At 35.0% G+C, this 16,079-nt stretch overlaps 1 protein-coding gene across 3 annotated transcripts in view; it reads left to right on the forward strand.

The window, feature by feature from the left end:
• The first annotated feature begins 11,821 nt into the window (after positions 1 to 11,821).
• Positions 11,822 to 16,079, forward strand: part of LOC123560134 (low-density lipoprotein receptor-related protein 1B-like) — a 41,534-nt gene continuing 37,276 nt past the window's right edge. The window contains exons 1-2 of one of the 3 annotated variants that reach the window (XM_053516571.1): positions 11,865 to 12,169; positions 12,369 to 12,613. In XM_053516571.1, coding sequence (XP_053372546.1) covers positions 12,574 to 12,613 — 40 coding nt within the window. In that variant the 5' untranslated portion in view covers positions 11,865 to 12,169; positions 12,369 to 12,573. Of the gene's footprint in view, positions 12,614 to 16,079 lie in introns of all 3 variants that reach the window. The other 2 variants (XM_053516573.1, XM_053516572.1) reach the window with 2 other exon arrangements.

A 16,079-nucleotide genomic window follows, 5' to 3' on the forward strand; every position in this document is an offset into this window, starting at 1 on the left:
TCATCAACACGTCTTCCTACATTTTTAAATTATGTTTGCAGTGGTACGGCAGTTTGATGTGATGCCTTCCCATTTAGGAACGTTCCACTTAGTTTATTATACCATCTGTGATATTTCTATCAGGATCACAATGGATATGTACCTGTGCTACAACTGTAATGCAACAGCTGACGTTTATAGCCAGTTAATTCAGCACCTCTGTAATAGCCATAAGTTTGACACGTTAAAGTACAAACAACTTGAGCTTGACTGTCGTACAGGAAAAACAGGATATCGGACAAAAATATTTGAATGTATTTAACCTGTGTCACATATATTATCCGTTGATGAAAACAATCAATTACACATACCTCTACTAGAAGAAAACAACACTGAAAATTCTTTTGTATCTGAATTAGCAGAAGACAATCTTCCACTAAACGTTAACGAAAACAAGGAATTAGGAAACACTTCAACATTCAAATTAGAATCCTCACCCTGTTTTTCAGAAGAAACAGACCCACCTGAAGTAAATTTAACTGATATTAATGACAATATATCGGAGGTAATAGGAACATTAAAGGAACATGGTCAGTTAGATTTATATAAAAAAAAATGGCTCTCTAGTCGCTAGTAAAATTTCCCGATGGAAAACATATGTTATTTGTTGTTCCTTGATGTTGTAGAATGGTTTCCGACATCCTCTTCATCCCAGATGAGATATATGCACGGAAAAACTTTAAATTTTTGGAAAGTCGGTTACAAACAGTTCCATGGGGAATTTTTGAGTTTCATGGCTGGTCCCCGAAATACAGGTCAAGTTGTACGTGGGCAGCAAGTTCTCAGTGATTGTTCTACACAAAACTCAAGTATAAAGTTTACAGTGCCATCTAAACCACTCATAACACAGGACGCATTGGAACCAATACTACCAGGTGTTTTTGTAGACAGTATGAAGATGTTTGCACACTATGTAGGGGAAAACCTATCAAAATTGGCATAGACGGAAAGAAAATTGCAAGGGGTAAAGGCAAAACAATGGAAGATATATACTGCTGGGGGTTCGAGCCTGCTCCAACACTGACTGACAGAAAATCCCGATTCAATAAGGAGTTTGAATTAACGTACAATATATATGCACGTGTTCAAGAGATTGAAGAAGAACATTTACCGACAGAACTTATGAATAATTTAAGAAATGAAGTATATGAAACAATCAGATTAACAAGCTTTATATCACTAGTAAAATAAGATAAGACACAGTACTGCTCTTGCTCGCCACACAAATAATTTTGAGCTGTGCAATGCCGCCACACTTTTTTTCGACCATGTCATGTTTGAATGTCTATAACTCGTTGAATATTGCGTTTTTTTGCTTAAAAATTGGATAATATTCAGGACAAACATTTTTTTTAAAGGTTGACGTTAATGCAATAGACCTAAGTTGAAAAGTGAATTAAATATACCGTGATAAACTTTCCATTTCACATTTTTTCAACAAAATCCCACTTTTAACTCGTCATAACTTACTAAATATAGGTTACCTTTAAACGGGAAGCACATGGCATGTACTTCGTTCATGCTACTTTTTACTGAAATAAAAATCTTTAATATATTTTGCACCAACCGATTCTTGGATTGAGAATACTTACCCCAATGCAGATACCGGCAAAAATATCGGAGAACTGTTTTGTCCGCCACGAACTGTTTTGCTCGGGACCGGTTAACGGGTGTGAACTAGATCCACGTATTGTTTTATGGAATGCTTGCATGACTTTCTGACTAAACCACAATTCTAAATTTTCTTTTATATGAACAAAGAAGGGTTTTACCGTGTATTGTCTTGTCGATTAAAACACGTTTCGCAAAATGACCTACTTTTGGCTATTCCGGTTTGCTCCGTCCATTTACGCCTAAAAAAGAATTCCAGATTGGTATCCCTTTCTGGTGCAATTCGAACGTGTTAGAATAGAAATAGATTTTAGTTTTGCGTGCTTTGTTGGCAAATAAAACGCGCTTTTTCGTTCAGATGCGTCGTAATTAATCACTTAGATTACTGCGCATCTGAACTCAAAACTGTGTTTTTTTTTTTGCCAACAAAGCACACAAAACTAAAATCTATTTCCCAAGTAACAGTTTTCTTGGATTAAAATAAGGTTTTCTGTTGATAATTGAAGCTCAATAACATTAATCAACTCAAAATGTAAATAAAATTGGCAAAATACCACTAATGAGTTTGCACGCAAGTCAACAATCGTAATACCCACCATATTCCTAAATAATAAAAGATATCCTCGCCAGACGAACGCCTTACACGCGTAATGAATGGTAACAGAAGGAAGTATTTGAAAAACACAAAAACTCTAATTTGAAAATAGACAAAAATAGCATACATTCATTCTAAAAACAAAGGAAACCCTCAGAAACAAAGATTACAAGTCAGCACGAGGATATGTAATCAGTTGCGTTCTTGTAGTCGTTGTGTGTAGTAACACATTGATTAACGTCGAAATATTCTGTACAATTTACTAACCTACTGTTAATGAATCTACGCGGAACAGAGGTTGCTTTATTTTTATTAACATATAAGAAACATATAATACGAGCTGCAAGCTGTTGTCCGACAAACAAGGTATCCAGTAACATGATTTACGACAATGACTTCGGATAAATTTTTTGAATGTCTTTTATCAAACATTGAGCTAAGCGGAAGGACTGTACAGATATGTCTGTTCCTATCTGGGGATACCCGGAGAGTCATTTTGTTATGCTACATTTAAATGATTTTAACCGAAAATCTTGTATATTGCTGTGTATCACAATTACAGTTCAATTTCAAGTTTTGACAATATATATTACCTAAAATAAATAGAAAAGACACATACAGGAATAGTTTTGTTTTTAAAATATCAAAACCAAATTAATTTAGAACGACATCCATTTATTATATCAAAAGAAACATTAGCAATACGCTCGTTAATCCTGTAATGTAGGGATAACGCATGTTTTTTCGTGTTATAACATCTGCACAATCCCGAAGGACTGGTTGGTACCCGAGCCCGTTAGGACGAGGGTACCAACGATTCCCGAGGGATTCTGAAGATGTTATAACACGAAAAGAACATACGCTAATGCTATTCTAGCTTAAAACGCGTAAAAACCAGGTAAATGAATATTGTACCTCAACATCATTAAATTTCCATGAAATGCGCGGTAAAGTCTAGGTTGTTTATTCATCCTGACGTCATTTCCTTTTGAATTATCCGTTTTGGGACCGTAATAAGTTTACGCTTTGCCACGGAACGCGCATATATAGAACTGTGTTATAACAGTACGTGAGCGCGAGAATCTCACGTTTTCTCTCCTGTTAAAACACCTCCGAAAAGTGACAGTAACAGCAGTTTTATGCTAGAATGCAATATTTGATATATATATACACCAGAGAATAGTATTTAAATAGTCTACATTCTCTTTCATATATGTTATATATTTTGTAATTAATATGTTGGAATTAATGATACTTTCAAAAAATCAATAAAATTGATATCCAGAAGTCCTATCATTAAATATTTGTTTATACAAAATAATATACCACAAGTTTAGCTGAACAACTCTAGAATAGCTATATACAGTGTAAACAGTAACTGATTGGCGATCACAGCCACATACAGTGTAAACAATAACTGACTGGCGATCACTTTTTACCTCTTATCATCTATGATCTCAGACAACAAACATGTATTTTAGAGGTAGTCAAAGTACAGATTTGCATGCAAAAAAAAATGCACAGGTGTGGCACGCAGTTTCTGTAAAATACTTCCTATTATAAAGATCAAGTTTTTGTAGAGGACGACTACTTCACGCATACATTGATATATCCATCAGTGTCGAATTTACGTACAGTCTTACTACAATACTTTGATCATAGAATGTAAGAGTTTTTCATGTATCATGCAAATAAATAAAGACATTAGAGTAAGTAACCAAATGATAATAATAATAATAATAACTTTAAAGTTGATAGCATATTTGGCTATAGCCAGTCTAACGTATGGTCTAACAATAATGTAAAAAATCATCCTAAGTGCGTAATATAGACAGTGAAGTGAAAGACATGAATGAAAATAACGTATTATTATTAAATTGTTATGAACAAATTACTAATCCTTGCCTTTTCCTATTTCATAATTAGAACAAGATATTAATAAAAGTATAAATCATAAATCATGACTTGATACATTGTTACGATTTATAGATTACAGTTGGCATCTAAATTAATGTACCACCACCACCAACAGTACCGACTATAACTTGCCAAAAACATAAATAAACAAAAATGATATAAACATCAATGACATAGTGTGTATAGGTAATGTGTACGCTATAACTTTATAATATGTTTTTATGGCGGCAGTATAAACAGAACAAACATATTAGACTATGACCCCCAGGGGGAATTTTGTGGACCATATTTTTTTGAAACTCCAATGTGTGGTGAACATTTTGGCATAAAGTTTGCAACTGGCGAGTGGGGCTTTTCTCCGTAACACCACCTTAAAATACGTTACCCTCAAAACCAATAATTTTTCATCAATTTTTACAGATGAATGGTACCATTATGTTAGTAAATCATTTCAAGTTTGCATATTTTATTACAAGGTGTATACTAGATGCTGCAATTTGATAAAATTTTAATATCTAAAATGTGATGTTAAAGAAGAAAAATATCGGAAAAAGATACGTTACCCTAAAAAAAGCAACATTTTTGGCATGAAGTTTTTATTGCAAATTTAGATGACCAGGTAATTAGAAATTGAAGTTACTATTAAAATGTTCAAAGTTCAGCAAAAACAATGATATATAGATTGCTAGTATAAGTTAAGGGAAAGCATACTTTTAGCGATTCTTAAAATGTAACGTCATTCTTCCAAAATATGCTAATTTTCAATCATACCTACTTCAAACATGTTTTTCATAAAAATGTTCTATCAATTTTATATTGACATTCTTTAGTTACATGTAATACAACTGTATACTTATTTATCAACAAACCTCTAACTTGTAAGATGTCTTACATTGAATTCTACATTACATTTTACGTTACCAAACATACAAATTATATTGTATGTCTTCATTTTCTTTTAAACACACTTTATCAGTTGAAAAAAACAACAACAATATAATTCTGTTCTCAACAGTATAGTTTTGCATTTCAAACTGAAGGTTTAACTTAAAACACGTATAAATATATCAAATTAAGTTACAGTTTACGTTACCGAACAAACTAACTATATCTCTTGTGTTCTGTTACCTTAAATATACTGTAGTACTTTGAAAAAGCATATCTACAATTCAATCAAAATATGTTTTAACATAGCTTTGCATTTTAACTTTAAACCCATGTATTTAAAAAACAGTCTACGTTACAATTTACGTTGTACGTTACCTAACAAATAAGCTATACATTTTCATGTATTCTGTATTGTGAACATATACTTTATCTTTGAAAAATAGCAAACTTACAATGATTTTTTTTGTTTGAAATATTTTGCTTTCAATTCTAAACACATTCTAGAACCTTATTTACATGGTCCATGATTACACCTTCACGAGAACACTATGCAGCCAAACATTTTTTAAACAATTGATATATATATTCAGCTATTTAAGCACATTGAAGTGACATACTTATAATATATACAGACATTGCCCAACACAGTGCTCTATAAAGATGCTAAATTTAAAACAGGAATATCACGATATTTAGAAATCTTGTGCATGTTTACGCACACACATTTTACATTTTGTTAACTGCTGTATGTTGTAACTGTGATTGTTTTGAATGTACAGTAGATTCATTCATCAACATAGACTTCATCCAACATGTTGTCAATCTCAACTGTATCCTTAAGTAGATATACCATGTACATGTATCTTCTATGGAGCCGGTATCCAGTAATGGTCATGACTGGAATACTGTGACTTTTTTAATACGGTATGTATATATTGATGGTAGTTCATTAAGACAATTATAGGAACTGCCTCAAAATAGGATATTCTGCAAGTGAAATTAATGTAACTCTAGTAGGTAAAGTAAAGTGCATTTGATTGCCCACTTTGAAGGCAAGTTCTTACAAAACTAACTCTTTTGATGGCAAATATGGGACTTTAAACTTTTATGGGTGAATTCTGTTACCAATTGACAGGTTTATTCCAGACAGAGGACCTATTTGATTTCCAGTCATTTGAACCTCAACTGGTTTCTAGAGAACCTAAGGTCAGAGACAAATAACACTATTGGGGAATATTGTTACTAAAAGTCAAGCCACTTGTGTGAAGTTCAGAGGCCACTTTCTTCCAAAGGTTTGTTTACCTCATACTAGCAACCCTATTCAACATCAACATCAAAAGCCTGCTTGAGTACTGCCCTTCAATCACACTGGGCAGTTGCCTTTTAATAATGTTGGGTACCAACAGTCAATCTGTCATTGTTTTGTCTAGGTCATGAGGGTATTTGTCTAGGTCATGAGGGCATACAGGCCTGGTGGTTGCCACCACTAGAAACCTTATTGTATTCGGTACCACCTTCTGTAACAGGGTTCCATCTTCCTGCATTTAACCTAAGTGCATGTACATCAAGTCCATCTCTATGACAGCAACTATGGAACAAATATATGTTGAGCAATATTTGTCCTGCGTCGCAAACTGCAGTGTCGTTGTTTGGGGATCAGTGTCTTTCATGTCTATTTTACTAATTCCTTCATTCCGAGGTTGGTATTTACACTACCCTTACTGTGCACATTTCGGGGAAAAAGTTGGGTTATGACAACAATTACTGTATGGACCTTGCTCCTGAAACTATGGCTTTACACAATTATGGAAACATCGACTTTGAGGGGCTGGGTCTATGGGATGTGTTCATGTCTCCTGTTCTGATGGATAGACCAGTAGGGGCACGTTGTGCCAGAGTCTCACTTAATGGTCTGGTTTTGGCTTACTTACCCTTACTCAGTAAGTGGACGTGTGGATTTGGTTAAGTGGCGGCAAGATCAACTTATCTCCAGTGTGAGACTGCAGTCTCTGAAACTGGTGGTAGATATGGCTGTGCAGCCTTTATTTAACCACAACATCCTTTGTACTTGGGTAGAAACACGAGTCCCTTCCAGATGGGTATTGGTATTTCGGGACCTTTTGAGGGACCTGTCTGGTTTAAGCAATAGAGATTCTTGGGCTGGAGGCCTAGGAAAAGGACTTCGGGTCATGGATCATTTACTTGAGACCCTCGTTTAGATATGTGTCAGCAGAGGCAAAGCCCAGTACAGCAATAGACGCAGAAACTGTGTCCATCTGTTTGAAGTCTTCCCAGCTTCCTGGGTATCCCAGGTTTATCCTTGTGAAAGATGCAGAAGCTATGTCCATCCATTCGCAAAACTTTCAAGAAAACCCAAGTCTCTCATATTTGTATGTTTTGCTAGGTATCTTGACTGTGTTTTAGAAATATAGGTCAGAATGAGTATCCCATAGTACACATTAATATGGGTATTCCAGCACGGTAATAATTTGGTACATTTCTCCGTGCAACCCAAGAGTTTATGAACTAATGCAGTACGTGTATCACCTGGCATACATTAGTGTCAGTATTATGGTCCTTGCTCTGGGTATCCCAGGACCTTGATAGTTTGGTATTTTTTCCAGGCATCCCGGAAGTTTATGAACTTGGGTCAGGGTATCCCATGACCTTAAGTTTTGTTATTATAAGATATGTGTGGAATAACTGCTTCAGTATAGTAATTAACCATCCACTGGGGAATCTCGTCTGTTTTAAGAAGGAAGTACTTGTGGTCTGCTTTGCATTAGATGTATGATTGTTATTGGCAAAACCTCCATGTTAATTATCCTGCAGGGTATACCTGTTATGTCTGATTCTGCAAGGAATCCATTTGTGGCCTCCCAAGCCCTTATGACCCACTTTATAGAACAGGGCTGGGGGAATGTAGTGAGAATGCTGTTAATGGTAACCAAGCTCACTGTCAGAGGTCACAGGAGAAACAGCAGATCTGCGAGGAGGATCGTAGATCTAGAGTACACCTCTAGACCAAACTCTATTGAATGCAGTTGTATTTATCATCAACAACCGAAATCTAAGGCCATCTGCCTTTTAGCGTTAGAAACCTCTTCCACCCCTAATAAGAGTGTATAGTGAATACCATTTTTCACTTCAAGCTCAATGTCACACTTAGTCGTCAGAGGTCATACCTTATATGGTCTAATATTGCTTCGCATTGCGGAGTCTATGTTATTTAATTATACTAATGATAATTATGATATGCAGTCATACTGGTACATTCAAAGAGCTATATATTCTTAATATACATTTAAATAATATTTCTAATGAATTATAAAATCTATATACATTTATTTGATAATGTTGTTCATGTCTGGTGATGTTTATTTATAGTCCAATGTATATTATTTTTAAAATCCTGACCATATAGGTAATACCAAAATTTTAAATATTTTTTCTTTAACACATATTTCGGAAAGGTAACGTATCATATGTGACATATTGAATAAGTTAACTCTAGGGACAGTTTTATTATATATAAATTCAATTACTGAACTGTGTATTGGCCATTATCAGTATTTTACAACTTAAAAAATCATCATTGTTGATATATTTCTATGTTCTAGTAATTTCAAAAGAAGTAACGTAAGTTACGGATAATACATAACATCTATTCACCTAAAATGATATGAACATATGATAATTTCTATTTTAAATACATAAACATATCTAAGGGTCTTGTTTATTACGATTAATTGTACCACAGGCATGTTTATAATATTAAATTAACATAAATGGTGAATTAAATGAAAATTTGCATGGTAACGTATTTTAAATCTCCGTAACTCGTTAAAGCCCCAACGGAAACTTGCAAACTTTTGTCTGTGAATGCCAACTACCATAAGGTTTAAGAAAATCATAGTGTTGAAAATTCCCCCTGGGGGGGGGGGGGGAGCAGGGTCAATTGTCAGCTCAAGGTCTATATACCGCGATTAGGATATAATGATGATAGACTTGTGTCATTTATCCTACCACTATGCATTTATTAGGCCGATATCTGCCTGCCGTGTAAACTTGAGCTTTATACAGTCAATGCAGGTTTATACCGTCAATGCAACTGACGGACTACTTTTTCAAGTATATGTGCTATAGGCAATGTAAACTAGACTGTGTTCAAAGCTCAAACATTTCATCATTTTATGAAGACGGCAACGGTAATTTTTTTTAAAAATTGGTTCACTCTATCCTAGTAAGGTAGCAAGGTACACTTAGATGCGAAAATTTTGGGCACGGGCGGTCTTACATGTAGCGAGTCGCAATATTGCACTTCCCCTATGAGCAAAATTTGGGTGGCTATTTTATAAATTGCGTGCATGTTTTGTGCTTCTAATTAATGGCAAGATCAGGATTTTCATGCAAGAATAAAGAAAGTTATCAAAGCGAAAGGTTTACATCGTCCATGAAAAATAGCGTGCCAAAATCATCAATTTTGCACCTTTTGAACAGTCTACAATGATCCCGCTGCAAGAACACTGTCCAATTGTATTGCATTTCTTAATTTAATAGTCCTTACTGAACGTCAGGACATAAACGGAATGGGGGCCCATCCAGCTCGTTTTTTCGGAAAATAACGAAAATGTTCCTGAGTATCAATCAACAAGCACAGAACCCTTCCGTGAATTGAATTTTTCCGCGAAATGGTGTCTCATTGATCATACAAAGCTACCAGCAGTTAGTTTTCCAACTGACATCAGAATTTTACATGTATCGGCTGTATAAATTTTCTAAAGAATTAATAATCATTATCTCTCACCTTAATTTACAGACATCCAAAATCACGATGTTCTCTTTATAACAAATATTGACGGGGGCCAAAATTCGAAAGTGTACCCTGCTACCTAAACCTCCATACGGAATGGTACGGTGACGGTTATTAAAGTCTGTGTGAATCGTCCTTGACTTTGTTCATTTGGCGTTCACTCATTTTTAGTTAGAAATTTACACAAATAACCAGATTTAAGCGGTCGTTTATTGTAATTATAGGATATAAACCATTCATGGTGGAAGGAATTTCATTATCTCACATTGTCTTGTACGAAAATGGAGTAAATTTAAGACTGCGGGCATTTGAATTCATCTCAAGCGTGGTTTTCGGCTGTATTTTATCCGTGTCAAAACCATTCTGCTTGTTTTGTACGCGAATGCCCTGATAGCACCGATGATTTATAATACACAGAACTTCAGAAGGCAAAGTATGAGGCATGAAATAATGTTTTATTGTAAGGACTAGTGTGCAACTGGATCAAGCAGACAAGGGGGTTAAGGGCGTAGGAATTCACAAGTGAGTGAAATTCTGGATTATTTTTGTATAGAAAAAAACATTTTGAAATTAAATATATGTTATACACAGACTTTATTGACTGCAGGATAAATAGAATATTAGGTTTCTGTCTTTCTTAACTTAAGTTTATCCACCTCGTCTCCGAAAGGTTTATCCCCCTCGGCAAGTCTCGGGTGGATAAACCTTTCTCCAACTCGGCGGATAAACTTAAGAAAGAAAGTAACCTAATATTCTCTATATATACCGTTCATTTTACGATCTCAAGTTAACACAGTCCAAAATTACACATGATAATCTAGAATGTACAAAGAAGCGAATTTCAGAACATGACATCATAACAAAAACAAACTGACCTCTCATGGAAGCAAATATAGATTTGGTTTGATATTGTCACCATAAATATCAGCGACGATCCTCTGTATCCAAAGACTGTATTACAGCACATGGCTGATATTATTTAGAGTCAAAACAAAATGTGGAAAGTATCAAGTTTTACGTTATGGCAGTTTTACCCAGAATAAGACAAGACTGTCCGACAATTAGTTACGTCTGTACATACGAAAAGTCGTGTTTTTATCTCATTATCTATTCTCTTTTTTGTTTGTTATATGTTTTGGGTTTGATTCCGTTTTTTCCTTAAATTAGTATTTCAGTTATGTAAGGCGAGCGGTTATTCTAACCAGTGTTCCTGGATTCTATACCAGTACTAACCCGTTCTCAGCAACTAACTGTCAGCTTCTTCACATGAATCAGAGATGGAGGACAAATGATTTCATACACGTTGGCATTTATCAAATCATTTCTGAGAAGAAACGCCTTGCGCCGGTATCGAAATTACGACCCCATGATCCCAAGATCTGCGCTCTCTCTCTATTGAGCTAAGTGTGTGGGCTTATGGACTTGCATCAAACACGCGAAATAAATTGGAAAGTCAATACAGTTATAATACAGAGAAGTGTAATGTTTTTTAAAACAGTGAAAAGAAATTGACAGAAGGCAATTAACAAACCGAGGTAAATTTTCCACAGAAGAGCCAAGATAAGCACAGCCTGACATAAACTTTACTGTAACTGATTAATTTACCTACGTTAAAATAGGCCAACACATTACATGGGGAACAGTTAATCCACATTATTGATTGTTCTTTAGGATCATGGAGTCTATTCAATATTAAGGTCTATTAAGGTTCCCTGGTTCGTCTCGTGATTTTCACGAATCTCTGATGGATGAGAATGGTGCCAAGAGGCTTTAAAACCATCTTCCTATAAATCTTTTTCATACATTAAACACCCGTAATGATACGGTGCACAACGATATCTGAGGCTTGCTAGATAGGAATAACTCACCATATCGTGTAAAGTATTAATAAAAACCATACCAGCGTAATTGGGAAATTAGCATATAGAGCATCACATGAAAGTAAACGAGCACGGCTATATGTGTATATTTAATTTAGAACTAATGAACCAATATTCTACGTGTATATAAGTATGATATACCTATCAAAGAGCGTGCAGCGTAGGTATAGATAAAATAATAGATATAGCTTACCTGTAATACGTGAAGGGAGATCTGTTCGTGAGTTATTCTAAGGAATAGTTCTGAAATTCTTCTTTTTTATCTATTGGCAAAAAGCATGTACTAATGGGAATAACACGAGGGATAAAATGAAAACATCGGATATAAATCTATACGCACTCAGAATGCACTTGAGGATATTCGTTTACTGAACAGGATTATTTCTTGTGTTTAGATATAGATACATATCTTTGTGTTAATTGAATGTATTTTCTTTTCTTTTTTTTTCAAACAAATCATTTTCCTATTTCATTCACGTTTTAATATTATAATAACAATAAAAAGTATGACAATATTACTGTTATTATGACATTATGTTGTATTGATTAGATCAGAAATTTTAATCAATATCTGACAGTCAAAATAGGAAGTTGCTTTGTATGGAATATATTTTTAATTGTTCAGGTGTGCTCAGAGAAGCTGAAGGAATTTTACGCAATACACACATCAGGGTGGTTATTACTCTCCGAGAGCTGGTGCACACCAGCTGTTTATTATGATTTATTTTATCAGCACTCAGGATGATAATTTCTAAGTGTACCGACTGTTTAGAATGTTTGATTGTGAGTTATGTCGAATGATTGGGCAGAGACTTTGAGACGGGAGTGAAATGCTGAACACACTGTTTTCATTGGGGTTGCTTATTCAAGGTAGGGAAACCATTTATTTTGTATTGTAAATGTATTCTCTAAATTACACAATAAACTGTCATATTAACATAAGCAAACTGCATGCATGCTTCATTAAATTTTTAATAGACAAACGGTAACACAGTCAAGTGAATATAGATCATGTTTCATATAGTTTCTCATTCCGTTTCAATTTCGACCGTAATTAAACTAGCTACTCTGCAGAATTCAATCTTACGCAAATAACCATATAATCGCATTGTGGGTCTTCTATAAATTAGTATAGCATATGAATGTTTAAACTAAGCTGTAATGTGAATAATTCAAACATCTCGAATCGAAATATAACCTGCTGATATCTTTAACAATGTTAAATATTTCTTTTGTTTTAAATCTAAGGAAAGGCATTTGTCCTAAATGTCTTTAGAATCAAAACATAGCAGGTGCTTGCTGCAAGTCCGTCAACGTTGTCGGGCCATTTCTTTTCTGTCTTTATTGTTAACTTAATGGACACTTCGTGTAACTATAGTTCCCATTTCCTACAGTTCTACGAATTTACCCATCCACCACCCTCTCCAAAAGAAAGGTCACTTATCAGTTTCTGAATGAATATATTTCAAAATGCAGCAAAGTTTGTAATTTCCTCCAACTGTAACTTGTAGTAGCTAACATTTATCAACTAGATTTATGTTGCAATACATAAAACAAGTTTGGCGAACTAAATCATCTTGACAGACAAGTACGTGTTTTGTTATGTTTTATAATTATAGCAACATAGCTACAATTTATACAAGTCATTTTCGTAAGATATCATTATTATCATTTATTTAGTGGAAACCAGCTACAATGGAAGTCAGTTGTGGGAATCTTACTTGTATTATAAACTCCAATCTGATTTGATTCAACGGCAAATCTCTGGGATATATTATTTCTTTAGGTATCCGATCCACAATTAGGTAACATTTCGATGCTTGGTGACACCATGTTATTTTTGGTATCATTTGAAAGAGTTGTGTTTGCTGAACAAGAATTAGTAAATTAGACGACCGTAAATAACATGCACGAATCACTTTTGTTTTTGACTGCAAAATGATCAGTCTTATGTTGTTATATTTTCTGGTCCTTCGGGATCATTGATTTCAACTCATTTAGATTTGAAGATTGAATACTGCTTAAGCCGGTGCTAGGGGGCGTGGGCAGTGTTGCATTTTCCATTACTGCCCATGAACAGACTCAATAAAACCGAGTCTGCAATTTTCACTGTTTACCTTGTTCTCGGTGCTTCCGAGGGATCTACTTTCCAGATTTTATTTACTTCACAACAGCGGGTGTTAAGTGCTGTGTGGCGGCCGTAAAAAGTCGCCCCAACTTCATCTCAGTGTTGTTATATTTTCTGGTCCTTCGGGATCATTGATTTCAACTCATTTAGATTTGAAGATTGAATACTGCTTAAGCCGGTGCTAGGGGGCGTGGGCAGTGTTGCATTTTCCATTACTGCCCATGAACAGACTCAATCAAACCGAGTCTGCAATTTTCACTGTTTGTCTTGTTCTCGGTGCTTCCGAGCGATCTACTTTCCAGATTTTATTTACTTCACAACAGCGGGTGTTAAGTGCTGTGTGGCGGCCGTAAAAAGTCGCCCCAACTTCATCTCAGTGTTGTTATATTTTCTGGTCCTTCGGGATCATTGATTTCAACTCATTTAGATTTGAAGATTGAATACTGCTTAAGCCGGTGCTAGGGGGCGTGGGCAGTGTTGCATTTTCCATTACTGCCCATGAACAGACTCAATCAAACCGAGTCTGCAATTTTCACTGTTTGTCTTGTTCTCGGTGCTTCCGAGGGATCTACTTTCCAGATTTTATTTACACTGTAGTACTGGATTTATGTTGAAATATCATTGAAAATTGTAAAGTAAAAAATAAAAGTTCTATAACATATTTTTGTTTTGTAATTTATATTTTCTTTTTCAAAACAATACACTTTAAAATGAGCTTACCAGGCATTAATATGTGTTATCTTTGGACACATATGATTGTTGTTAAAGGTGAATTCCTTCCAGCTAGATTATATTGTAGGAAAAACATTTTCTACATTTTATAGGTTGTATGTGGTATAAAGGTGTCTGCTTCGACAAACATTAGAATAACTCAGTGAGGGCAAAAGCGACATGAAATGTTATGTATTTAGTAAATGGCAGCATAGGTTCATCTTAATGGGGTATAATGTATTGAGAGGTTTGTGGTACATAACACTGGCACGAAAGGCAATATTATGTACATTCTTCTTTGTTCTAGTATGTAGTGAGTAAACATTGTGCATTTCTTGTTCCATTCATCAATAGCGCTGCTTGGATAAATTCCAAGGAATCAATCAACCTCGTTTCCATCTTATCTCTTATAATCTCAAACAGCAAACATGTATTCTCGAAGTTCTGAGTTAATTCAAAATGTATACAAGCGATATACAAACAAATATAGTGTAAAACGTATGTTGAAATTAAAATCATATTGATCAAATGTAAGCATTTGCCATAATGTACGTATATCTATGTATCGTAGTTTTTCAAGAGACCAGATATGTATTGTAATCGTATGGTATGGTCCATATTATTAGTAAAATAGATAATAGATAAGGATAGATTTCTCGGAAGCACAGAGCACCACAAACACAGCCTCACAGTCACGCATTTGCAATGTAGGCCCACAACGAAAAGAATATATAAAGGAAAAACATTATAGACTAGTTGCTTCAAAAAGGAAGGTGGAACAAGGATGAATATTCAAAAGGGAATGCTACGTTCCTTTATCACAGTTACCCTACACAGCAGCGCATACACACTCATGTACGACAGACAAACACAAAAACACACATAACTGACTTAATAGATTAACAGACAAGTAAAATATAACAACACTGTAGACACCGTCAAAGAGACAAAGACGCACAAGCACACACACGCACACATATAAGCAAAACTTTGTCATGGATTAAAATATTTTTAATATGAACAAATTTTAAAAAATAAAACAAAAGGTGCAATACTGTGGGTATAAAACAAGTGATTGTGCTACCTTCATTCTTTAAGACACATGCTGATTGTCCAAAAGAGACTCATGATGCTTCTTTTTACATCAGCTCAGGCAGCCTTTCGCAAGCCAGCTGGATAGCTTCTCCACACGACAACCATAGTAAGGCTCTACAGAGTCAGTGACCTTAGCCACTCGGTCACTGTTGCCTATGTTGACACATTTAAACATTATAAAAGAGTTATTATAACAGTGCCTTGATTTGCAACGTTCTGTTCAGTTCGAGTGGATTTTGCTAGACACTGAACCCCACGAGGAACCTGCTCCGTATGTGTCCCGATCTGGCCAAATCCATGACAGCTGACTCAATCATTGCAAATCAAGGTACGGTTTTAATGACCCTTTATCATATACATATACCTACTTCTTTTGATACATCAACCAAATTAGAATCTATT

This window comes from Mercenaria mercenaria, chromosome 10 (assembly GCF_021730395.1).
Source record: "Mercenaria mercenaria strain notata chromosome 10, MADL_Memer_1, whole genome shotgun sequence".
In the NCBI taxonomy this organism is placed as follows: Eukaryota; Metazoa; Mollusca; class Bivalvia; order Venerida; family Veneridae; genus Mercenaria; species Mercenaria mercenaria.